Source organism: Ochotona curzoniae, unplaced genomic scaffold, assembly GCF_017591425.1.
Source record: "Ochotona curzoniae isolate NIBS_2020 unplaced genomic scaffold, NIBS_Ocur_1.0 contig_2699, whole genome shotgun sequence".
Lineage (NCBI taxonomy): Eukaryota > Metazoa > Chordata > Mammalia > Lagomorpha > Ochotonidae > Ochotona > Ochotona curzoniae.
Window position 1 is genome coordinate 5065074 of NW_024465561.1, and position 24957 is coordinate 5090030.

General features: G+C 54.9%; 4 protein-coding genes across 9 annotated transcripts; 3 read left to right on the forward strand and 1 right to left on the reverse strand.

Annotated features, from left to right (window-relative positions):
* The first annotated feature begins 332 nt into the window (after positions 1-332).
* CLIP3 (CAP-Gly domain containing linker protein 3) lies at positions 333-10093 on the forward strand. Its single transcript, XM_040976641.1, has 13 exons — positions 333-552; positions 3259-3398; positions 3486-3579; positions 3709-3870; positions 4149-4267; positions 5083-5319; positions 6544-6679; positions 6827-6955; positions 8227-8370; positions 8440-8563; positions 8788-8855; positions 9206-9278; positions 9617-10093. Exons 1-13 carry the CDS (start codon positions 387-389, stop codon positions 9669-9671), a joined length of 1647 nt encoding a protein of 548 aa, XP_040832575.1. The 5' UTR covers positions 333-386; the 3' UTR covers positions 9672-10093.
* A 1453-nt stretch (positions 10094-11546) lies between these two features.
* On the forward strand, positions 11547-17273 carry ALKBH6 (alkB homolog 6). 6 transcript variants are annotated; one of them, XM_040976394.1, is made up of 8 exons: positions 11547-11585; positions 12235-12313; positions 12575-12643; positions 14699-14759; positions 15106-15257; positions 15475-15591; positions 16584-16854; positions 17109-17273. In XM_040976394.1, the coding sequence occupies exons 2-7, from the start codon at positions 12260-12262 to the stop codon at positions 16845-16847; spliced, it is 717 nt and encodes a 238-aa protein (XP_040832328.1). In that variant the 5' UTR covers positions 11547-11585; positions 12235-12259; the 3' UTR covers positions 16848-16854; positions 17109-17273. The 6 variants fall into 6 exon arrangements, with proteins under 6 accessions (XP_040832328.1, XP_040832329.1, XP_040832332.1 ...); XM_040976395.1 differs by lacking the exon at positions 11547-11585 and adding an exon at positions 11607-11894; XM_040976398.1 differs by lacking the exons at positions 11547-11585; positions 12235-12313 and adding an exon at positions 11615-11894 and having other exon boundaries at positions 14519-14759.
* Positions 17274-17366: 93 nt separating this feature from the next.
* SYNE4 (spectrin repeat containing nuclear envelope family member 4) lies at positions 17367-21145 on the forward strand. The gene is made up of 8 exons (XM_040976393.1): positions 17367-17821; positions 18008-18158; positions 18664-18807; positions 19007-19201; positions 19276-19509; positions 19937-20014; positions 20542-20600; positions 20680-21145. Exons 1-8 carry the CDS (start codon positions 17667-17669, stop codon positions 20861-20863), a joined length of 1200 nt encoding a protein of 399 aa, XP_040832327.1. The 5' UTR covers positions 17367-17666; the 3' UTR covers positions 20864-21145.
* A 2379-nt stretch (positions 21146-23524) lies between these two features.
* SDHAF1 (succinate dehydrogenase complex assembly factor 1) lies at positions 23525-24349 on the reverse strand. Its single transcript, XM_040976642.1, has one exon. It carries the CDS (start codon positions 24307-24309, stop codon positions 23989-23991), a length of 321 nt encoding a protein of 106 aa, XP_040832576.1. The 5' UTR covers positions 24310-24349; the 3' UTR covers positions 23525-23988.
* Positions 24350-24957: the final 608 nt, after the last annotated feature.

Sequence of the window (24957 nt, forward strand, 5' to 3'; positions counted from 1 at the left end):
ATCTGCTCCAGCAGATCTCGCTCTGCTCCCTGGCCCCAGCCAGCCAGAGGTGAGATGGGAAGGGAGGGGAGGCCCGCGCAGAAGGGGAGGGGCGAAGCATCCTGCATCCCGAGATAAACAAACCCGGGGAGGGGGCGGCCTTCGCCGACACGAAGGGGCTAGACGCGGGAGAAGAATGGAGGCTGGGCCCCTGGCAGGTGGCAGGCACTGGGCGCCCAAGCCAGGGCTCTGGGATGGAGAGCAGGGATCCAGGGGCGGATGCGCGGTGGGGGCGGGGGGACGCACTCGGGGGTGCTTGGACCCTGGAACCTCTGGGCACCCACTCCAGCTGACCTCCAGGCCGCCCCTAAGTCTGCCTCCGCCCCTGCCGAGGGCCACCGAGGACCATGACTAAGACGGATCCCGCTCCAATGGCCCCACCACCCCGAGGGGAGGAGGAGGAAGAAGAGGAAGAGGATGAGCCAGTCCAGGAGGTCCCCAGCCCCACCCAGGAGCGCCGGCAGAAGCCTGTGGTGCACCCCTCGGCACCCGCCCCCCTCCCCAAAGATTACGGTAATCACTCCCCTGACCTGGACCCTCCAATGGTGGAGGAGGGTGGGCTGAGCTCTGTCAGTGGTGGTGATGATGGTGGGGATTCTAGGGAGTTTGAAGGTGGTCCTGAGGAGCTTGGCTGCAGAACTCCCTCCACCCCCACCCCATTAATCAGTTCATTCATTCAAGGGAGAAATGGAATTGAATTAAACTGAATCCTTAATTCATGACACATCACTCATTTAGTCATTCAACAAACATACGCTGAAAGTCGCTGTGGACCTGGCCCTGGGTTAGGAGCTGGGAGACCCAGTCTTTGCAAAGAAGGTGGGAACAAACAGGCCTTAAAGCCAGCCACACAGTGTAAGAGTGATAAGAATGCAATATAAAATGCAAGACTTGAGAACTGTAGTGCTTCCCAGGCAGAGGATGTTGCAAGGGCCTTTTCCTTTTTTTTTTTTTTCAAAACCCAAGATTTATTTATTTGAAAGGCAGAAAGAGAGAGAAGCAGGGAGAGAAAGAGAGGGAGAAATTGTCTGTCTATTTGCTCCCCAAATGGCTGCAAAGACCTGGAGCCTGCAGCTCCATCCAGGTCTCCTTCCCAGGCACATCAGCAGAGAGCCGGATTGGAAGTGGAGTAGCAGAGATTTGAACCAGTAATCTTGTTTGATGTAAGGGCCCCTTAAAACTGTTTCCATTTCTGAAACTGGTGTTGTGGCGCAGTGGGTTAAGTGGCTGCTTCAGAGTCATGGCCGTTCCATGTCCAGTTTAGCTCCCTGCACCTGGGAAGGCAGCAGATGACTGACCAAGTACTTGGGCCCCTGCCACACATGTAGGAAGACCCGGATGAAGTTAGTTCCAGGCTCCTGGCTACAGTCATTGTGGTCATTTTGAGCGTGAACCAGCAGCTGAAAAATCTGTCGCTTGCTATAACCTCTGCTTTTTCTTTCAAATGAATACAACAAATCTTTGAGTGTGGAGGAAGAAGACTGATTGTCCTAAGGAAGTACCATTTGAGAGACTCAAGTGGGGAATGGTCAGGGAAAGTGGCTTTCAGAGGAGGTGACGGCAGGAAGGGCCCTGAGGCTGCAGGGTGTGGAGATGGGAGCCTTCTCTCTGAACTGATGGAAGCATTTGGTTATTTACAAAGCAGGCGGGACTAGGACTGGTGCCTATATGTGATACCAATGCTTGCAGGTGAAGGACTGGCCTGTTGAGCTACCGCATGGGCCCCTGATTTGTGGTTTTAACAGCTCCCTGTGTTAAACAGCTACGGGGGAGACAGGAATGGAGTACAGCCAGAGATGGCTTCAGGAGGGAGTTTTAGGAGACACTGGTTGGGAATCCCCAACAGCTGTGAGGCTTGGAAACTAGCAAACAGGTTCAGAAAGTTGGCATCTCCAGGGAAGATGCCATCTGTGGCTAGGGCAACCCATCCATAGTGGATCCAAGAGACTGACTACATGTTCACTTCAATGGGACAGAAAAATGAGACAATTATCTGACTGTGCAGGGCAGGGAGGGGCTTCACGCAGGGGACTGGGAAAGTCCCCTTTGCAGTTCTGCCAGCAGGTGGCTGAGGTCTGTGGGTTGGGACAGATCGGAGAGTCTGCTGGCAGAGCCGGGAGGGGTTCTTATAACATGAAATGATTTGGCGGTGTGGCACAGGACAGGGAGAAGGCTGGGGTAGACTCTGAAACGGTCAGCAAGGACTGACGGAACATCAGCTGCATGTGAGCTTCTGGACCTGACATGGGAGCACAGGGGACAGGAAGGGAAAGGAAATGCAGGCAAGACCAGGGGATGAGAGGAGGGAGAGATGAGAGAGGGAAAGGAGTAAACAGGTTACACAAAGGTATTGCTGGTCAAATCAAGTTAGAGAGGGAGATGGAGAAGGGGAGGGATGCCGGTGGAGACAGGATGGTCTGGGGAGGCGTCCTGGAGGAGGTGACATTTGCACAGAGCCATGTGTATACCTGAGGGAAGCCTGTCTTGGCTGGGAAAAGCAGCCAGTCCCAAAACCCGAGACAACAGCTGACCTGGGAGGACAAAAGGACCGCTGTAACTCCAGGGAACAGAGTAATGAGGAAGACAGACTGTGTAGGACCTCGTGGCTGTGTGGTCTGCACTGAGCAAGACAGGAGCCCGGGGTGGGGGCGGGTCCTGAGCCACGACTGAGGCTGTTAAAGGTGCCCACAAGCCCGTTTCTGGATTTCTGGTCCCCTTCTATGCGGTACTTTCCCTGGGCTGTGTAGGATCTGGTCATTGGCTTAGTCTCTCAACCTGCACTGGGTCCTTGCCACCTGCCAGGTCCAGTGATGGGTGGTAATGTTGCCATGGAGAGCAGAGCTCCTAGTAGGGAGGAGGTGGGGGTGTCTTCGTGCCTCCTTGGCCAGCCACAGGTTGGATCCTGGTCACTCCTGGGTGCATTGTCTGTGAGCTGTGCAGTATTTGAAATGTGGAGAGTGTTTTTTTTAAGCCAGAACTTCTGGCTTTTTCACCTATATATTTTCTTTTACTCTGGCTTTTTGGCCAAGCCCTGGTTGTATGTTATCGGGGCAACCGTGGGCTGAAGCACCTGCACCCTTCGTTGGTGTGCAGACTTGAAGGGTGCTCCTGCTGGCCTTAGAGGAAGTGCCTATGGGTTGAATGGCAGCTTGGAGGTGCTTAAAGGCCTGTTAAAGAGGGTGCCAGCTTGTCCTGACCTCAGACTTATTGCCATCCCAGCCTTCACATTCTTCGACCCCAATGACCCTGCGTGCCAGGAGATTCTGTTTGACCCCCAGACCACTATCCCGGAGCTGTTCGCGATCGTGCGCCAGTGGGTACCCCAGGTCCAGCACAAGATAGACGTCATTGGCAATGAGGTAGGAAAGCTGGGGAAGCTGGACAGGCAAGGGGGCTGTCATCCCCCTACCTTTCAGTAACCCTCACCGGTGCTCTGCAATGCCCAGATTCTACGTCGTGGCTGCCATGTAAACGATCGTGATGGACTCACCGACATGACACTGCTCCATTATGCTTGCAAGGCTGGAGCTCACGGAGTCGGTGAGACGCCCAAACCCAGGCCCCCACACCCCAACACCGTGATAACAGGCAGTGCTCAGGCCCCGAGGCGCTCTGGGCCTGCGCCCTGCCGAGAAGGTCTGGGCTGAGCCAGGCTTTCCTCTCACGCAGGGGATCCCGCTGCTGCTGTGCGTCTCTCGCAGCAGCTGCTGGCCCTGGGCGCCGACGTGACGCTGCGCAGCCGCTGGACCAACATGAACGCGCTTCACTACGCCGCCTATTTTGACGTGCCGGACCTGGTGCGCGTGCTACTTAAAGGTGCAAGGCCTCGAGGTGAGGAGGAGGCGAAGGAGGTGCCTGGCTGGGGGGATTTGGTGGGGTGATAGTCACCAGAGAAAGGAATCCTGGAAAGATGGGAGGAACGCGGCCAGGGCATGGGGAGCCAGGGCCTGGACCAGAGAGGGCCAGGACCCAATAAGGCATCGCGCGGGATGGAGCTGGATGGGAGGGCATTGGCTTCTGCTCCCGGCAAGCTGAGAGGAAGCTGAAGAAATGAAAGAGGGCCAGGGACCCACACCCACTCGGAACCCTTCTCTCCCTCTGCTTCCTAGTGGTGAACTCCACGTGCAGTGACTTCAACCATGGCTCCGCCCTGCACATCGCTGCCTCCAACCTGTGCCTGGGCGCTGCCAAGTGTCTGCTGGAGCATGGCGCCAACCCAGCACTGAGGGTATGTATTGCCAGCCCCCCACAGGGCTTCCCACCTCTCCCCAAAGGGGACCCCATTTCCCTCCCGTAGGTCTGGGCGGAGGAGTCTCTCCAGAAAGTAGAAACCCACCCAAACCTTCAACAAGTGGAATGACAGCTGACATTCAGTCAGTGTTCATTATCAAGGTGAAGACTATTAGGAACCTTTTTACAAGAGGGAAATTGAGGCAGAGAGCAGTTGGTCCCTGGTTATTCAGCCAGGATTATCTTTTCCTCCAATCCTGCCTAACCCAGTGGCTGTGTGTAGACAGGATTTAAAGATCATTGAGAGAGTGGTTAGACCCTCTGTGAACCAGTAGATTAGGCCCCTCAGTAGGCTCTGTGGTCCCTTAACTCTTCCATTAGCAGATTCCATCCCAATAGCAATGACTCTGCATTCAGCAGGGGACATGGCCAGGGTTTCTGGGATCCTGTATCTCCTGTTCTCCCACTGGAACCTGGTCCTGTACACCAGACCCCATTCCCACTGTCTATCCCCCACCCTCATCCCATGGCTCCACTGCAGCCTGGGCCTAGGCTCTCTGAGGACATACCTCCAACACTTGGGGTGGTCCTCATTTCCTGTTGGCTCTACCCCAGCTCCAACTTCAATTCCCTGACACACATCCCCAGCCCAGAGCCTATGGGGTGCACTTCCCTGGAGATGTAGTAAGCATCTCAATGTCCCGTCATGTTCCCCTATTGGCACCATTGCTTCACCCAGACTCAAGCCTGACCTACACAGAACTGTGGCCTGTGCTGCTGAATCTCTACCCCCCTTTTCCCGGTATCCTCCAGAATCGAAAGGGACAAGTGCCAGCGGAAGTGGTCCCGGATCCTATGGACATGTCTCTGGACAAGGCAGAAGCCGCACTGGTGGCCAAGGAGCTCCGGACGCTGCTGGAGGAGGCTGTGCCACTCTCTTGCGCCCTCCCCAAGGTCACACTCCCCAACTATGACAACGTTCCAGGCAATCTCATGCTCAGTGCCCTCGGCCTGCGCCTGGGAGACCGTGTGCTGCTGGATGGCCAGAAGGTCAGGGTCTTGGGTGTGTGTGTGTGCATGCACAAGGGGAAGGGGGTGAGACCCAGACTCCTCCTCCCTCCAGAGTTTTTAAAGACTTATTTATTTTTTCATTGGAAAGATAGATTAAGAAAAGAGAGAGAAAGATCTCTCTTCTGCATGTTCATTCCCCCTTGCAATGGCTGGAGCTGAGCCAATCCAAAACCAGAAGCCAGGAGTTTCTTCTGGGTCTCCCACACAGGTGCAGGCCTCCAGGGACTTGGGCTACCCTCCACTGCTTTCTCAAGCCACAAGCAGGGAGCTGAATAGGAAGAGGAGCAGACAGGACACAAACTGGTGCCTTATCTGGGATGCTGGCTCAAATAGTCAGAGGATTAATCAGTTGAGCAATCATACTGGCTCCTCACCAGGACTTTGGTTCAATGCCTCCTTTGTGCCTCATCTTGTACTGTGTGGGGCCTGACAACCTGAAGCAGCTGCAGCTGTGATTGGGAAACCTGGGATAAGGTGGGAAGGTCAGAGCAGACCTGCAGGGCAGCTGGAGGAAGGGAGATCTTGTTTCTTACACAGTGGGAAATCACCGAAGTCATAATCGGAGAGTCAAGTGTGGGCCAGCCCCCCACATAGGGTTTTTTTTTTTTTTCTGCGTAATGTGATCTAATCCGATCCACAGGGGACTGACCCTTTCCCAGCTACCAACCCAAAAGCCACAGGAGACTCTGAGAGCTGGAGAACACTTTGTGTGCAGACATGTAATGCAGAGCAGCTACTCAGGGACTTGCTCTGGTCAATCTCAGCTTTGCCACTTGCCAGCTGTGGGGCCTGAGGCCGGTGATGCCAGCTCTCTGGATGTGGTTGCTTCCTCTTGGGGCGGGGGGCAGGGAGCGGGTTGTGTGAGGCTTAAGGGAAATGCATAAGTGTCTGCTGAGTGCTGGAGAGCCAGTTACTGTGATTGAAGGAATGGATTTGTAAGCTCACCGTAAATGGTCACATGTGCTGACTCTTTACTGCATAGGGCAGCTCTATTACAATATTATGAAGTGGGTGCAGTTCCCATTTTGCAGATGTGGAAACTGAGGCAGAGAGAGATGCAGCCATAGAGCCAGTAAGACTGTGATGTCTGAGTTGAGATCCGAGTCCCTTTCCCTTCCCACTCCATAGCTGCCTTTGTGCCAGAGTCCACCATAGCCCGTGGAGACCCCATCCCAAGCCATACCTCTCTTGTCTTCCCCCTAGACGGGCACGTTGCGCTTCTGTGGCACCACAGAGTTCGCCAGTGGCCAGTGGGTGGGCGTGGAGCTGGACGAACCTGAGGGCAAAAATGACGGCAGCGTTGGGGGTGTCCGGTACTTCATCTGCCCTCCCAAGCAGGGTCAGTTCCACCTGGGGCTCAAGAAGACTGGGGTGTGTGTGTGCTGGGGAGGGGGAAGTTTACTCAGATGTTGCTGCCTGGGAAGTGGGGGTTGGAGCTTGAGGATAGGGGCTTGGGCAGCTTCAAGCTCCAGCTCTGTACCCCCAGGCCTCTTCGCCTCTGTGTCCAAGATCTCCAAAGCCGTGGATGCACCCCCTTCATCTGTCACCTCCACACCCCGGACTCCTCGGATGGACTTTTCTCGTGTCACTGGCAAAGGTCGCAAGGAGCACAAAGGTCAGAGTACATGATGTCGGGCGGGTGGGAGAGCTGGTGCTGGCGACATTCTGGCTTTGTGCGTGCCTCGGTTTCTGTGAGTGCATGTCTTCCCATGTCCAGACTGAAGGACAAGCTGTGAACCCCTGGCTTCTGTGACCCAGTTTCTCTTTTGACTTCATATTGGCCCCCCTCAGTTCTTGGAAGGACCCATGGCTTCCTCTCAAGGCCCTAAGGTCTCCAGCTTTAGGGGAGAATCTGTAGAGTTCCTTTCTTGTCTTATTTATTTAAAGATTTCATTTGAATGGTGGAGAAAACTCTTACATTCACTGTTTCACTCTCAGATGCCTGCAATAGCCAGAGCTCAGCCAGGCTGAGGCCAGGAATTAAATACTCCATCCTAGTCTCTCACATGAGTAGCAGGAACTGAAGTTTTTGAGCCATCACCTGCTTCCTCCCAGGCACATTAGCAGGAAGCTGGGCTAGAAGCAGAGGCAGGAAGTGATCCCAAACACTCTGATATGGGGTGTGGGTATCCTAAGAAATGGCTGACTGCATTATACCACACTACCCCGACTTTTTTTTTTTTTTAATATTAATGTATTTGTTTGACAATGGGACAATCAGAGAATGGAGTTCCTGGCTTTTGTGACTTGATTTACCTTATATTCTCTGCCTCTGCTTTTCTATTTGAAAGTCTGAGAAATAGAGTTCTCTGCTGGTTCACTGACCAGCTGCCTGCAGTGGCTGGGACTGGGTTAGGCTGAAGCCAGGAGCTGGAAACTCAGTCTAGGTCTCCTGCACAGGTGGCAGGACCCCATCACCGCTGCTTTCAGGGCTCCCCATGTGTGGGAAGCCAGAGTCAGGAGCCAGAGCCGGGCTCAGATCTGGATCCAGGCAATCCCGTGTGAGACATGTCCATCTCACTGGCCTCTTAACTGCTAGGCCGAACTCCTGCTGCCCACTTCGTTGGAATCATTTCTGGGTTCCTGACTTCTCAGTTCTTTTTCCTTTGACCCACACAGCCTCAGCTTTTTCCACTTTCTTTCTCATGGTGCTTCAGACTGTAGCCTTAAGTTTGAAACAGGATTTTGGGGTTCTCCAGGTTCTGTGACTCAGTTTCCCCTGGCTCACTGCTAACTTCCTGTCTGATCCCAGGGATTCAGTTTCCCTTCCAGTCTAGTCCTCTCTCCCCGTTCTGAGGAATATTCTAGAGTTGCTTACTGGAGTCTATATTGGGGTCTTCCAGGTGGGCATCTTGGGTCTCACTTCCTTTACCCTCTTCCCCACAGGCAAGAAGAAGTCTCCATCATCCCCGTCACTGGGTAGCTTGCAGCAGCGTGAGGGAGCCAAGGCTGAGGTGGGAGACCAAGTCCTTGTTGCAGGCCAGAAGCAGGGGATTGTGCGCTTCTATGGGAAAACAGACTTTGCTCCAGGTGAGGATGGGGACTGTGGGCTCAGGGGGGCAGGAGAGGCCTTTTCATGATGACGCCCTCCTGCTGCAGGTTACTGGTATGGCATTGAGCTGGACCAGCCCACTGGCAAGCATGATGGCTCTGTCTTTGGTGTCCGATACTTTACCTGCCCCCCGAAGCATGGGGTCTTTGCACCAGCATCCCGCATCCAGAGGTCAGTCCAAATGCCAAACCCCAATCCAAGGGGCCACCCAGAGCCCTGGCATCCTTCCCTGCGCCCACTCCTACCCCCCACCCAGATGGTCTCCTTCTTTTGGACAAGCAGGACAATGTGAACATCACAATCATGCTAGCGCTTTCTTCATGGGTCCCCTGGGGCTTGGCTTCCAGATCTTGGCCTCTTGCGGCTCTAGCTTCTTTCACTCCATGTCTCCTCAGGATTGGTGGTGGATCTACTGACACCCCCAGGGACAGTGTTGGAGCCAAAAAAGTGCATCAAGTGACAAGTGCGTTGGGAGCTGGGATTGGGGGAATAGTGTGGGGATGGGGATAGGAGGACGGGTCATGCGTTTTCAGGTGTACACTTGGGACTCAGGGTCCAGGAAAATGAGACAGGGGCCCCGAGAGGATAGTGGCCATGAAGTATGGGGATGTTAATGACAAGGCCCTGCACAGGCACTGGGGGCAGAGGGCTAGATGGGTAATGGGGACACGGGTGGGTATTGTGGGACATGATGGATATTATGTACAAGAGGTCCAGGTGGATATTGGGAATGTGGGAGCCAAGTGGGTGCTGGGGACATGAACAGATATGAGTGACAAGGAGTCTGAAGACAGATCCTGCCTTGCTCTGCAGTGACGCAGCCCAAACGCACCTTCACGACAGTCCGGACCCCAAAGGACATTGCATCAGAGAATTCCATCTCCAGGTGCGTGGCTAACACCTCCCCCACACCCCTGTTCCTGTGGGATGTGTAGGGGGAGGTACCAGGGATCTGGAATCAGGAATACCTGTGACTAGTATACACATCTAAGAAACTGCAGGGTGTGGGACTTTACACCGAGTCCTAGTGATGTGAACTTGTAGAGGGCAGATGGAGAAAGCATGTTACCCTCTGCTCCACACACGCCTCAGAAAGCAGCACAGAGAGGGAGAGGGTGGAACCCAGAAAACCCAAGGCCCCAACCGGGGGAGTCCAGGGGGCATTGGCCCAGAGATTCCTGCCCCACACTCCATCACTGACAATGTGGTACTCCTGTTTTCCAGGTTGCTCTTCTGCTGCTGGTTTCCCTGGGTGCTGAGGGCGGAGATGCAATCCTAGAGGCCCCAGACACTCTGACAGAGTGCCCCCCTTTAGCATCTCCTGACACAGGAACCCCCAAAGTTCCCTGAGATAGACTCCCCAGTAATACATCCTGAATAGAAATCCCCATTAGCCAGCCCTCAATCACTGAGGTCCCATGATTAACAGACTCCCCTGTAAAGCCCCCAGTACAGACCCCAAGCCACCCAGATGGAGATTCCCTGAGTAGCACCTTCAGGCTAGTCCCTCCCTGTACCCCTCCCTTGGCGCAGACCCTCCCTTCCCCCAAGGAACAGATTTCCACATCCCAAATGATGGCGACCCTCTCCATACAATGCTCCACAATCCTTGAATCACCCATGACTGGATCGGAACTGCTCATTAACAAAGATCCCCCTGCCCAAGTTCCCTGGAACTAAACATAGCTTACACCTCCAGAGTAACCCAACTTCATGTCACTATACCCTGTTACATCAAGCCCTTGATACTTGACCTGTGGTCACCCTAAAGCCCTTATAAACCCCCCAATCGGAGACTCTCTCCATTAATAAAGACCTGTGTGCTTACCCCCTCAAGAAGAGATCCACCTTAACTAGCCCACGGTCACCCCCAGTTTACAGACACCAAAACAGTCCTGGAAGTGCTAATCCCAGGACTCCCAAGTCTTCCTGCCCTCTGCACCCGCAAGAAAGCCCCAGTGCCTTGTATGAAGCCCACCCCCACATGGCCCACAGCCCCCGTGCTGGCCAGGATCCCCGAAAATTCTCTATTTTTAAAGGAATGATTTCCCCCCTTGGGGGACCCTAAAATTTGGAGGTTCCATTCTGGGACTCTGGGGGAATTCCAAACCTCAGAGTCCACATGCCCCCAAACTCCTCTGTGCCCTTGAGCCCCACAGCCCCGAATGCCCAGGACCCTCAAATAACAGCATCCCCAAATCCCTGGGGAATCCCAAATTTACAAAATGCAGTCCCCAAGCCCCCCAGGAAAACACAATCATGAGGTCCTTGTGCCTGGCAGTGGATATATACATGCCAGGCTCCAGGGTGCCTCAACCTCTGTCACAGCAAAGGAGACCCCAAACAGGAATTTCCATCCCTGGGAATCGGAGGACTTTGATGCCAAGTCCACGGACCTCAATTCACCCACATTCCAAGAGCCCCAGTCCCAAGGGGACTCCTACATCCTAAAGCCCCCTACCTGTTAACACATTGGAGGACCCTAATATCCTACGGGGAATCCCATTTCTGGAAGCCCCATTTCAATCTGCATTCTGGTCACAGGTCCAAGACCCCAAGTCTGAGTCACTGGCCCTACAGGATCTCTCAGAGCACCTGGGCCGGACCAACAACCTGAGGACCACCCTGAAGGTCCAAGGGGTCCAGGGTGGGCCTGAGGCCCTGACCACCAAGGACAGCTCACGACTGCCCCTTCACTGCATGTCCCCAAACTCAGCATGACCCCTGTCTTCTTCAATAAAGACGTTTCTATGGCCTCTCGGTGTCCCTGGGTCATTGGGGTTACGGCCCTGCCTCTGTACTCCTTGCTGGGAGCGCACGGGCACAGGAGAGCTGGGCCTGCCTGGACCAAGTCCTTCTTCCAGCCTCTCTTGCGTCCTTCCTGTGGCCACCACGGCCCACCCCACCTGGCCGCGTTTCTGGAGTCCTGAGTGGCCGCCGCGCGAGGAAGACGAGTTCCCCCAGCTTATCCTGGTGACTGGGAGGAAGGCCGGAGGCGCAGCCTATCCCAGAGCGAGGGTGAAGGGGCGGACCAATACTGAAAGGGCGCACAGATTGGGTGGTAGGCGGGGCCTTAAGGGCTCCGAGAGTTCCCATTGGTCCGAGCACGCTCGCGTCAGAAATGTGGGTCGGAAGTGGTTGAGGAGGGATTGGGGGTGTTGAAATTGGAAATTGGAGGGGACACTGGTGGACGGTCAGTTTGGGGAGCTACCAGAGGCAGAGATAATTATAAGAGTCGAGGGTGGGTGGGTCCAGGGAAGCTAAGTGAGGAGTCCTCAGCCGGGAGATTGGGAGTTCAAGAAGAGAAGGTTTGAGAGGAATCAGGCTGGGGCTAAATGTCCAAGGAGGATGGAGTGAAGGGGCACTCGGGAAAGGAAAATCTGAGGGAATTCAGCGTTGTGTGTGTGTGGGGGGGGAGGGGTCTGAAAGGACCTGGCTGCTAGAGGAAGGGTCGTTGGGTCCTCCGAGTGATGTTAGCTGAGCTCATGATGGCAGGATTAAGGTGGGTGACTCAGGGTGCTCCCAGGGATCTGGTATGCAGCCCTGGGAACGGCATATGGAGCTTCTTCGCGTGGCATCGGAGGACGTTGTCTGTGGGGGGCTCGAGTGGGCAGGTGTGCAGGTTGATGCACCCTGTGCGGAGGGCGTTTAGAGGCAAGTTCTGAATATTCTTTGTGTAGAGCCTTGTGTTGTGTGGCTTCCAGGAGCCTGAGGACTCCCGTCTTAGAGACAAGTGAGTTGCTCAAGAGGGCTGAGGTTCATAATGGGGCAGAAGACTGGCTGGATCCTGGCCCAAGGGCGGGAGGGAGACGTAGTAACTTTGTGTCCTCCTCTCCTCACAGGATTGGGTGCAAGAGGTGAGAGTCCATGGAGGAGCCAGACGCTAGCGTGCCAGCCCTAGAACCATTCCGAGTGGAGCAGGTTGTCGGGTCTGGGGATGGCGAGGGTGAAGGTGGGGACTGGATGGTGGCTCCTAGGTTCCTGGTTTGAGACTGCCCCCTCCCTCACTCCTTTAACCTCCTCCCCACCCTCAGCCCTCAATGGACATTGGTCTCCTGCCTTTAGATCTTGGCCTATCTGAGAGCCTTAGGAGCCTCTTTCCAGAGGAGGAGCTTGCTCCATAATGCTGGGGTCCCTGGTAGGTTGAAGGGCCAAACCTTAAAAGGTATCTCTCCATCCTAGGCACCACCTACAATCTACTATGTCCCTGACTTCATCTCCAAGGAAGAAGAGGAATATTTGTTGCGACAGGTGACCTCAATGTCCTTCTGGTCTGTCCCCACACACCACCTCTTCCCATACCTCTGCCGACCCTGCTGCCCCACACAGTATGAGAACCCCTGGCTCCAGGGTTTCAGTGAGGACTTTGGCAGAAAGGAGAGTGACACACAGTACCCCAATTCCCACCCTCCCTGTTCCTTTCTCAAGGATTCCTAGTACCTGTCCACTGTCTAATAGATGCTAAATAGGAGGTTTAGTGAAAACCAGACTGCTTCTTTGAAAGGCAGTGGCTGTCATCTGGTGTGCAGTGTTGACTTCAAACTCCCTGTAGTGAGATGTCCCGTCCTGTTTCAGGCTCCAAAATGAGGATGTCCTGGAGATTGGAGTCCTGGAGTAGAAGTAACCCAGGGCAACATTCATGTTTCCTGTGCTGAGACAGTTCAGTCCTTGGTAGATGAAAGGAAGTTGTTCAGATGAGGTACGATAGACCAAGAATCAGGATGTTACAGACTAACTCCCCCTTGTTCTGTGATAGGTCAGCACTGGCCCAGAGTCTGAGGAATAAGGTTACCAAACAGAGACCATCCATGCTTAGCTAGCCTGGTCATACTTTATTCTTAAGACCAGCACGATGGCTCAATTGGCTAATCTTCCATGTGTAAGCACTGGGATCCCTTTTGGGCACCAGTTCATGTTCTGGCCAATCCAAATTCCTGTCCAGCTCCCTGCTTGTGACCTGGGAAAGCAGTCAAGGACGGCCCAAAGCCTTGGGACCCTGTACCTGTGTGGGACAGCCAGGAGAAGCTCCTGGCTTCAAGATCAGCTCAGCTCTGGCTGTTAATGGCCATTTAGGTAGTGAACCAGAGGATGGAAAAATTTTCCCTCTGTCTTCTGTAGGTCTGTCTTTCCAATAAAAATAAAAATGAATTAATTAATCTAAAAAAAAAAAGGATTGGGAGAAGGAATGATATTCCATCCACTGGTTCACTCCCTAAATGGCTGCAATGGCTGGAGCCAAGCTGTTCTGAAGCCAGGAGCCAGGAACCTCTTTTGGGTCCCAAGGTTTTGGGTCGTCCTTGACTGCTTTCCGAGGCCATAATCAGGGAGCTGGATGGGAAGTAGGGCTGCCAAGACATGAACTGGCACCCATTGAGATGCCAGCACTTGCAGGGGGAGGATTCGCCAATTGAACCATCATGCCAGACCCTTCTCTCTCCCACCCCCCCCCTTTTTTAAAAAAAATAATAATATTTCTTTATTTGGAAGGCAGAGTTACAGAGAGAAAGAGTAAGCTAGAGATTTTCCAGGAGTTTCTTCTGGGTTTCCCACGTGGGTGCAGGGGCCCAAGCATTTGGCCCATTTTTTGCTGCTTTCCTATTAGAGGTCTGAATTGGAGATGGAGCAGCCAGGACTTGAACCAGCATTTTTGGAAGCAGCCCAACCCACTGCAACATAGAGCTGGCCCCAGAACGTGTACTCTTGTGCTGGGATATGAAGTAGCCCATTCCATGTCTTTGGATTCTGGATATTAAAAAACTCATGTATTTTAAAAAAACTTGGGCTGAAATAGCCAAGGCTGTGTGCATGACTGGTGAAGGGTGAGGAGATTATCAACTGAAGTGTTGGCTTCTTGAACTGAGATGGCCTAGTCTAGAGTCTTGGGATCTTGCTAATGAAAGATCTTCAAAGTCCTTCCTTTGCTGTGTAGAGGGAGTCTGCTTACCACACTTCCTCCCTCTGGACAATAGGAACAAGGAAGTTCCCAAACTCTGACTTTTTTCACATAACCCAGGAATTGGGCAGTGAGTGTACAGGCTGTGTCCTGGGCTGAGAGAGCCTGGCCACAGCCGTAAGCAGATGAAGGTAATACAGGGGTGCAGCCCTGGTCCATTTCCTTCATCCCAGTAGATGCAGGTGGGCCAAGGCCTCCCCAGGAATGATGAGAAATAAAGTCCTGGGAATGAGCCCACAGGCACCAAGAAGGCCCATTTCTACCGGCAGGTAAAGGACTCTGCATTGGTCTGGGTGGGAGACTCCTGGGAGGGATGGTCCTGGAACAGAGTGGCTCCTTCTCTCACCCCCTAGGTTTTCAATGCCCCCAAGCCAAAGTGGACCCAGCTCTCCGGGAGGAAGCTACAGAACTGGGGTAAGTGTCCCTGGCTGGGAGCATGGCTGATTCTGGATTGTGGGTGGGGTGCTAGAGGAGCCAGCTCTGGTCTTGTTAGCTTGAGGTATTAGGGGTGGGGGTATCATGTCTGGTGTTCATGGGATTCCAAGGGCCAAGAGGGTCCTGAAGGCTCAGTAGGGGTCCACCAGAGATGAAGAATTTCCTGCTGAGTTGGGAGAGAAGTCAGGAAATCTCAGAAGGGTCTGGTGGTGATCTGAAAAGGGTCAGGGGTCCTTCAAGGGGCTATGGTGCCTCTAGCCACTGTGGAGGCCCTCCCAAGGGCTCCAGGTGCCAGGTTCTCTCAGGACCCCATTGCACTCCCTAGGTGGGCTCCCCCACCCCCGGGGGATGGTCCCTGAGCGGCTGCCCCCATGGCTCCAGCGCTACGTGGATAAGGTGTCAGACCTCAGCCTTTTTGGGGGTCTCCCGGCGAACCATGTCCTCGTGAACCAGTATCTGCCTGGGGAGGGCATTATGGTAACCACATGCCCTCCTCCTCTCCTCTACAGCGATGGCCTCCTCCCATCCCTGGTCCCTGAACTGTCTTGGAGCAGGGCACCCTGTTGATTCACCCTCATGTTCATCCAGCAGCCATTCCCCAGCCACACGTTCACTACCCTCCCCCGCCCCGTCTCCCCCAGAGGGTGAGGGGTAGAAGCACCAGCCCTGCTCAACCCTGGTTCCTACTCCCCAGCCCCATGAGGATGGACCACTCTACTACCCGACCGTCAGCACCATCAGTCTGGGCTCCCACACCGTGCTGGAATTCTATGAGCCACGGCACCCGGAGGATGATGCCCCTACAGAACAGGTGGGCTTTGAGGGACTGTCCCGAGCATTCAGGGGTGCTGTGGACTCCCATACAGCCTCCTGGTGACCCAGACCTACCTGCTCCTAACACCCCCTGCCCAAGCCATTATCCCTCTGCTATTTCATGGGGGAGACACCCTTCTGTTTGCAGGGTGCCCACATCCCTGCTTGCTGGACAAACACCTCTGACATCCTGAATACCCAGGGTGTTCCAGCTGACACTCGTGTCCTGCATCCCTGGGGTCATTCACTCATGGGGCCCCCAGGCTTCTTCCAAATGTCCTGACTGCTCACTGCACCCAACACACAGTCCTGACATCTTGCTACTCAGTGCACAGTCATGGTACAGGACACCTCCAGATTCTCCTTGCTCCCCGATATATCGTGACTCTCTGCTCAGAGGACCACTCTCTTCCCCCACTCTGATATCCCAGCAGCGTCTTCTCTGATCTCTGCGTGATGATGCCTTTCTGACACTCCCATGCTCACAGAACCTCCTGGAAACGCTGCTGTGGCTGCCCCCTGGGGCTTCCTCTTTGGCCCTCTATGCACTTGGACACTGTGACCCCAATTCCACTCTGCCAGTGTCCTTTGCCATCCCCGTGCCGCCTCTGCACTCACTCGTTTTGTCCTCTGCTGTGTTCCATGCCCAATTCTAAGTGTTGGCTATGTCCTTCCCCTGGGTTGCCTGGGGACTGCTGGTCCCCCATACCAGCCTGTACCCTCTGGAATATCCCAGCAACTGATGCTTGAACACACCTGCTGACCCTTTGGTGCCCCCAGCAGCAGGCTAGTTGCTGTCCCCTCCAAGGGACTGACCTCTGCCCTCTCTGGATTCTCATCCCTGAGCTATCAAAATTTACCCCACCCCATACCCCAGGAAGTATCTTTGTTCCTCAGCCTTGCTAACCTTGTTCCTCAGCCTCGCTAACCCCTGAAGCCCACTGACCTCTCTCTTGTGCCCCGACCACTGACCCCTAGTCCTCCCTGCAGCCCCGGCCCCTACCCAGGCCCATTGCTTCACTGCTGTTGGAACCACGCAGCCTGCTGGTGCTCCGTGGCAGAGCTTACACACGTCTCCTCCACGGCATTGCGGCCACCCGCGTGGATGTGCTTGAGGCCACCTCGCTGCCATGTAATGCTGCCGCCTGCCCGTCAGCACTGCCTGGAGCCCGCCTGGACCGTAGCACCCGTGTCTCATTGACCATCCGTCGTGTCCCCCGCGTGCTGCGTACCAGCCTCCTGCTCAGCAAGTGACTGTCACATGTTCCGGGCAGCTTAACCGGTAGCATGGACACGAGGGTCAGGGAATCAGACACCGACAGGAGACCAGTAGTGGTGGAAGAGGTCTCTCTCGGCCTCCCTTTATTCAGCCATATATATACCTTTCCCCCAAGCCTCTAGCAGAACAATAGGACACTAATGAGTCTGACAGACAAGGTGCCACTAGCCTCCAAGCCCATTTCCTGCAGGAGCCAAGCTTAACAAATGCTAATCAACTCAGCTCACAACAGTCACACTCCAGGACCTACTGAGATTCATGGGTTCTGTTCCCTGTGGTCTGGCTGTACCCCTGGGACCTTGGAAGTCTGGGACAGAGGTGGATCCCTACTGGGTTATTTTTTCAATAACTTTTGGGGGAGCTACAGAAGATTTCATTCCCAATAAACCAAGCGTACCTTTCTTTGGTGTTAGATTGTATTGGGGGCGCTGTATCCAGGAACTTGAGTGAATGGTGTAGACCCTTGAGGTCAGGCAAGTAGATCAGTGAGTGGGGCAGAGCCTATGGCTTGTGAGGGACTAGGTGGGTGGGGGATTGTATCTGGAACCCCTCAGAAGGGGGCGGCATGACTTGGGAAGGCACAACCATTGGTGCCTCTAGGAAGGAAGGAGTTAAGTGACTGTGCTGTCACCTGAGCCCAGCATCGAATTACTTGAGTCCAGGTTCCCCATGGAAGGGGTGGAGCCAGGCCTGCCCTTGGGCTTCCTGGGGCCCTTCCTGCCCAGGTGTGTCCAGCTGAGGAGGAGGTCTGGGTAACACCCTGGCCAGGGAAAAGGATCTGAAACAGTGGCCTCATGGACTCTCGGTCCCTAGACCCCCAAGCTATGGCACTGTTCCCACCTCTGGGCCTCAGCCACCCCCCAGAGCTCCTCACCCACCCGTGTGGAGAACTGGACAGCGCTGGAAGCACGGACTACCCTGCGTCAGGAGCAGAGACCATCAGGTTGGGGTTGGTTTGTTTGAACTTGGTCCCAAGAGGGTGGGGGCAATTGTAGGGGCTGTTTAGGGGAAGGAGGTACCATGGCTATGATCACTTGAGGACAGGGGGAGTGGGGCTGGGGCTGGGGTGAAGTTGGGATGGAAAATGAGGCACCAGAGCTCACTCAGGGGCCTCCCAATGCCTCCCAATTTCCAGGTCAGAGCAGGCCCTGAAACTGGGCCAGGACTCGTTGGATGCTCCTGAGCTCACCCAGGCTGAGCAGAGGGGTGCTGAGCCCACTGCTAGCCCTATGAGCTCGTTCACGCCCTCTTCCCGCGAGGATTCAGCCGGAAACAAACACCATGAGGTGAGCCGAGATAGCCCTGACTCCTGGGACCAGCCCCCATCCCTTCTTGGTCCTCTAGAGTCTGGCTTCCATTCTGTGGGTGAAGCAATGATTCTGGGAAAGTGATTGGGCACCTGTCGGGGAAGGGATGCCTTGGAAACTGTCTCTCCCAATCCAGATAGAAGTGCTGCAATAATATTACTGACTGGGAGAGAAGCATTTCATAACTGGTTCTATGCCAAGCCCATTCCTCCCGGGGGTACCCCAGCTGCCTTACCTCCTCTCTGTCCAGGCCCCAGGCCCCCTCATCAACATGTTTCTAAGAGCCCTGGAAACCTGGAGATCTTGGACTAGATGTCTCCAGGCCTACATCCACTAGGAAGGCCTCCAAGTAGGAATAGCTAAGAGAGGGATTCTGCTGCAAAAAGCATCTAGAAGGCAAGGGCCTGCAGGAAGGGGATACCATGTGAATGAGGATAATGTATTTGCTGGCTGCTGGCCTGACTGGGGCTCCATTGTTTCCCAGTACCCCATATCTGGCCTGGAGGTATTGGAAGCTGAGCAGGACAGCCTGTACCTTTGCCTGCTGGGACTGGGCCTCCGGCTGCAGGACCTAGAGCGAGGCCTGAGACCCTGGACACTGGCCCAGAGCATGACCGTCCGGCTGCAGGTGGGTAGTGGGAAGTTGGGGAAGGTGTGCGTGGCCTCAGGAGAGGGTGGCTGTTCCTGCTACTCACTTGTGTGGGAAGTGAGTTTCTTACATGTCCTAGGTCTCAGGATAGGAAATAGGGAAGGTGGTAGATTCAGGGTCTGGGTCTTTGATGTTTCTGGTGTGTGTAGGGGGTTGATGTCCATGAATATATCCTCAGGCACTACAGGCAGACCTGCATGGAGCAGCTGAACGTGTGGATGCACTGCTAGCATTTGGTGAGGGGCTGGCACAGCGGAGTGAACCCAGATCCTGGGCATCCCTTGAGCACATCCTGAGGGCCCTTGGAGCCCACCGAGATACTATCTTCCGACGGCTCTGGCAGCTGCAGGCCCAGCTGGTCAGCTACAGCCTGGTATGGCCCAGCTTTGTGGTTTCTAGCCCTGACCCCAATCTCCCAATTCCTATGACCTCTGTTCTCTGACCCAGGTGTTCGAGGAGGCCAACATGCTAGACCAGGACTTGGAGGCCAAGGGGGACTCAGATGGGCCGGGAACTACTGGGGTCTGGGGACCCTGGACATCCAGTAGCCTCCTCACTCCTGCAGAGTTGGAGTGGGACCCGGCAGGGGACGTTGGGGGCCTGGGGCCCTTACGGCAAAAGAAGGCGTGGACTCCAGGGGCACCCTGTGAGCTGTGTGGCCACCGGGGACAAGCCTTTGAGGTAAGAACAATCCCTGGGTCTAACATTGTGATGTAGCAGGAAAGGTTTATGCATGCAATGTGGGTATCTCATACAGGTGCCAGTTCAAGTCCTGGCTGTTCCACTTCCAATCCAGCTCCCTGCTCATGCGCCTGGGAATATAAATTCCATGGAGGCCAGGAGTTTACCTATTTTGACATGCCCACTGTGTCCGCTGTTCCTAAAAGGGTGCCTGGCATGTAACAGACACTCATTAAATATTTGTTGACTGAATAAATAAATGATGCCTCTTCTCTCTGGCTCTGCCCCTCTGTCTTTCCCAAGTGATCTCCTCTGTTCTCCCAGAATTTCACCTTTTGACAGCCCCCCATCATGATCTTTCTTCAACCAGGATTTCTGTTTGTGGTTGGTTCTCTCAAGAACCATTTACCCCCCTCTCTTCCTATAGGACATGTTCATGTCGGGTCTCGGCCACCGGAAACACTTAGCAGGTCACCGAAGACGTCCCTTGCTTCGGAAGCCTCAGGTGAGCTGGTTCTCTGCCAGGTGCAGCATTTGGGATTCCTGGTGACAAGTGACAGAAACCCAATCCGCTTTAGAAAAGTGCAGGCCGGATCTCTGCTGCCAGCAGAGCAGCTGCCCCTGTCATGCTCTTTGGCCCAAAATGGTTGCCCTAGTTGCTACACACTGACTTCCCTCTGGCAGCAGCCCAAGTTCTGCAGCTGACTCCCAGCTGCCTGGCTTGGGCCCACAGCCACACCTGAACCAGCCTGAATGCTTTAATTGGCCGTGTCTGGCCCATGTGCCCAGTCTTGGATGTTGGAGAGGGGGGGTAAGTCTGAGTTCCTCAGATTAACCACTGTTAACAGGAAAAGAGGGATTTGGTGGGATGGGGGACAGGCCCGAACACAATTCTGCTATACATAGAGATGTAGGGTTCTGGGGTACCAGGAAAAGAGGAAGAAAAGAAGAAACATGTGGATCTGTAGTAAGGGCAAGCCCATACGAAGTGTTGTTTCCTTTCACTCTGCTGTTGGCTCTGTGTACCCTCAGGACAAGAAGAGGCAAGCTGCTCCCAGTCTCCAGGGTGTCATGCTGGAAGTGGATTCTGGGTGAGGTCCTTGGAAGATGAGTCCCCAGGTTCATAGTGGCAGCTCACCCATATAGTTAACACCGCCTTTCCTTCCCTAGGGTCCCCACTCCTACATCCAGGCGGCCTCTGCTCTTCCTCCTCATTCTTCTCGTTCTCTTCCTTCTCCTGCTGGGGGCCACCTTGTTCCTGCCCATATCCGGAGGCCCTTGCTGCTCTCACACCCGACTGGCCAGGACGCCCTACCTGGTGCTTAGCTATGTCAATGGTCCCCCTCCAATCTGAGTACATGTTCTACACATGTGTAATAAATGGTCACTGCCAGAGGAATGTGGAGATGTGGGGACTTGAGTACCCAAAATTTAGCAGTACCCCCCAAACCAGTACTGAATCGACCCATCTTGAGTTAGGTTCCCCTAAATTCTGACACAAGTTTTAGGGGGTGATCCTGGGAACAATAGCAGGGGATGAGAGAAGTAAGCTACGGAAGGAAGAACGCCAGTACTGGGTATCTGGGATGCCATCCCACTGGGGCCCACTGGGAAGCTGTGTGGAACACCCCAAAGTTGTTCCATGAAGAAACTGTGGCACTGATGGGTCACGTCCATCTCTTTTTTTTTTAAAAAAAAATTATTTTTATTATTTTTTATTGGAAAGGTGGATATACAGAGAGGAGAGACAGAGAGGAAGATCCTCCGTCCGATGATTCACTCCCCAAGTGAGCGCAACGGCCGATGCTATGCCAATCCGAAGCCAGGAGCCTCTTCTGGGTCTCCCACACGGGTGCAGGGTCCCAAAGCTTTGGGCTGTCCTCGACTGCTTTCCCGGGCCACAGGCAGGGAGCTGGAAGGGAAGCAGGGCCGCTGGGATTAGAACTGGCGCCCATATGGGATCCCGGGCGTGCAAGGCGAGGACCTTAACCACTTGCGCCACCGTGCCGGGCCCACGTCCATCTCTTATTGTTGTGGACATCCCACCTGTACTCCCACCTGTCCTGGCTGTGAAGGTCCCCTAACCCTCAGGCAAATCAGCACACGTTTGTCTCAGCAAGCTGCAGGCCATATAGGAAGGGCACAGGTATCATGGGTGACCTGCCCCAGGCCGACTTGTGTCCACACAGGATCTGTGGCTAAACATTCTCCAAGTGGGCAGGATGGTTCCTGGGCATGGGGGCTGGCATCATCTGCTGCCACAACTCTGCATTTAATTCTCAGTGTCATCTTAACAGTCCCCAGGGAAGCAGTATTACCATACCTCCTTAACTGATCAGATCAGGGTGTCAAGGCAGCACAAAGTTAAACCACAACAGAATCAGTAAAGATCCCAACCTAAGAACATGTTGGTTCTAGAGCCCTCTCTTAACCACTGTGCGCTGGCACGCCTCCTCCCTCAGGTTAGGCATGCTGCTACTGCACCCCTGCTACCCAGCAAACCCCATTCACCTGCTACACCTGGGTGCCTGTCTCCTCTCCTCCTGCCCCAGTGGGAAGTGCCCATCCAGGGGCATGTCAAGGCTCAAGATCTGGAAGCCAGGGACCGTGTTTGGAGACACAACAGGAAGCTGAGTGGGTAGGAAGCCATGAGATACTTTCCAGACTCTCCATGGTTCTCTGCTGCCCACCCTCCCTTCAGTCCAAGGTTCCCTCCCCAAGGGTCTCCCTCGAGGCATCCAACTGCAGGATTCACCTGCTTCCACTTGCTTAGCTGATACGGACACAAATACAGCTCAGGGTTGCAAAATGTAGTAGCCCAGGGAGATGTGCAGGGCGGGTCCCTCTACAAACCTGGGGAGGGGCACTCCCAAGGTCTATGGGCTCATCTCCCCCTCCTCACTCTGCCCCACAGCCCTGCTGACCAAACTCCCAACTTGCAGCTGAGGCTGGGCTCCTCAGCCAGGTTTGAAGGTGGAAGTTTCCAGTTTTTATGAAACACTCCAAAGGACTGGCGATCCTCAGTAACGCGCCTCAGGGCTGACCAGTCAGGTCTCCTTAGCACACTTTTCCTCTCCTACCTTACTACACTCCCTTGGGGAGTCACCTGGGTGTCCTTATGGGTGAAGCCAGGACAGGTCTCCTCCAGAGGTCACGCAGAGTCACGTGTGTCAACCAGATGGGGAGCACAGAGCTCCTCACATGCATCCACTGCCAGAGGGGCAATTCCTGGTGCTTGGGGGCGTGCGGGGGAAAGGGGGCATTCCGAAAATCGTCAACCTGGGGCCAGTGCGATGGCCCAACAAGCCAATCCTCCACCTCCAAGCACCAGGATTCCATATGGGCACCTGTGTGTGTCCTGGCTGCTCTACTTCCCATCCAGCTCCCAGCTTATGGCCCAGGAAAGCAGCAGAGGCTGGCCCAAGTCTTTGGCCCCCTGCACCTGTCTGGGAGACCCAGAATAGGCTCCTGGCTTTGGATTGGCTCAGCTCCAGTATTTACAGCCATTTGGGGAATAAACTAACAGATGAAAGCTATTTTTCTGTCTCTTCTCTCTGTAAATCTGCCTTCCCAATAAAAAACAAATCTTTTTTTTAAAAAAAAAACCCTTTATTGTTTTTCCATTATTTTCCTAAAGTCTGATTTTTTTTTAGATTTGTTATTTTGATTGGAAAGTCAGATATACAGAGAGGAAGATCTTCCATCTGTTCCATCCCCAAGCGGCCACAACAGCCAAAGCTGTACTGATCCAAAGCCAGAAGTTAGGAGCCCCTTCTGGGTCTCCCACGTGGGTTCAGGGTTCCAAGGCTTTGGGACATCCTCCATTGCTTTCCCAGGCCACAAGCAGGGAGCTGGATGGGAGGCAGGTCCGTCGGGATTAGAACCTGCTCCCAAATGGGATCCCGGTGCGTTCAAGGCGAGGACTTCAGCTACTAGGCTACTGCACTGGGCCCCAAGAAAGAAATCTTAAAAAAAAAAATCCTTAACTATACATACTCTGAGACCGTCAACAGGAAAGTATGCACCCCCCATTTTATTCCCTTCATTCAAACAGTGGAATAAGCAGAGGCTGGGGGGCTGCCCCTCAGGGTTATCAAGTAGGGGTTATTGAGGGGGTCTTCAGTTGGCCAATTTGGGTGGCAGGACTCCCGGCCCCTTCCGCTCGAGTGTCACAATCCAATGAGACAGTTTTTCCACGGGTGCGGGTTGGAGCTGCCACCTTCTCACCACTCGTCAGGGCACCTTGCCAAGTCGGCAAAAAGTTTCTTCCACACAGGATGGCATAGTCCCCCTTGTCGTGCCGGGAGTGGGGACGTCCCCACGAGCAGTGCATGTCAGTCTGTCTTCGACCCTGGGCGGTGGGCGGGTGCTTGGTAGACCTCCGCTGAGCACCCTGCAGTTCCAGGAGGGTTCTCCATCTTCCCTCTGTCAGCAGCTGCTTCCCCGACCCCCACGTGGTCCCCTGGGCTCTTCCGCCCGTCACCGTCCCACAGGCCGGGTCTCCCGCGCCTCCGTAGCGTCCCCGTCGCCGGGCCCCGCACTACCGGGTTCCTCCGTCAGGCCCCGCGGGCGCACGAAGGCCCCCATGGCCTTGGCGTGGCCGGAGCGCAGCAGCTGCAGCTGGCGCTGCCCGCGCCGGTACAGGTACTCGATGCGCAGGACGTCGGAGCGCGGCAGGCCGGCGTGCAGCCGGAACTCGGCACGCACCCGCGCCTCGGCGCCCGGTTTCCCGCGTCCGGCGCGCAGCAGCTCGCGGTACAGGCTCAGAATCTGCCTCTGCAGCCTGCTGGGCCGGCTCATGGCAGCCGCGCCGCCGTCTCACGCGCAGAGGCCCAGGTCCAAAACAACCGGCGCTTCCGCCCCGCAAGGCCTAGGACCCGCCTCTCGTCGCTGACGCCGGCGCGCCCGATTGGCTGTTGTGGCGGTTACGTCACGGCGGGCGTAGCGTGCGGGGGCGGAGCTGCCGGGTCGCGGGCTCGCCGCATAAGGGGGTGCGTCCTTGAGGGGACAGTGGTTTGGGGGACTCTGGCTTCTGCGTATTTTGGAGGAGAAGGAGGATGGGCACTGAGCCTCTTTAGGTCTCGAGTCGAAGCAGGAAAAGGGAATGGCCCTGGAAGAAGGAAGTATTAGGGGTCTCTCGTGTCCGTGCATTTGGAACCGTGTCCGGGACACTTGGAAGGGAAGACGGCCACAGCTTTTGTCATCAGATATTCTAGATGCCACCGGAGGCTTTGTGCCTTCCCTCCCCCACGGGAGGATCCTGGCCTTAGGTACGCGGAGAGAGACGAGCGTATGACACGTTGGGTCACGGCCACCTGGACCAAAGTCTCTGTGGGGCGGGAAGAGAGGGCGTGGATGCCGCGCCTCCAAAGGCGGCAGCAGCAGCGTGTGGCTCGGGTTGTTGGTCCACTCTCGCCTTCTGCGGGTGGGAGTCTGGTTCCCATGCAG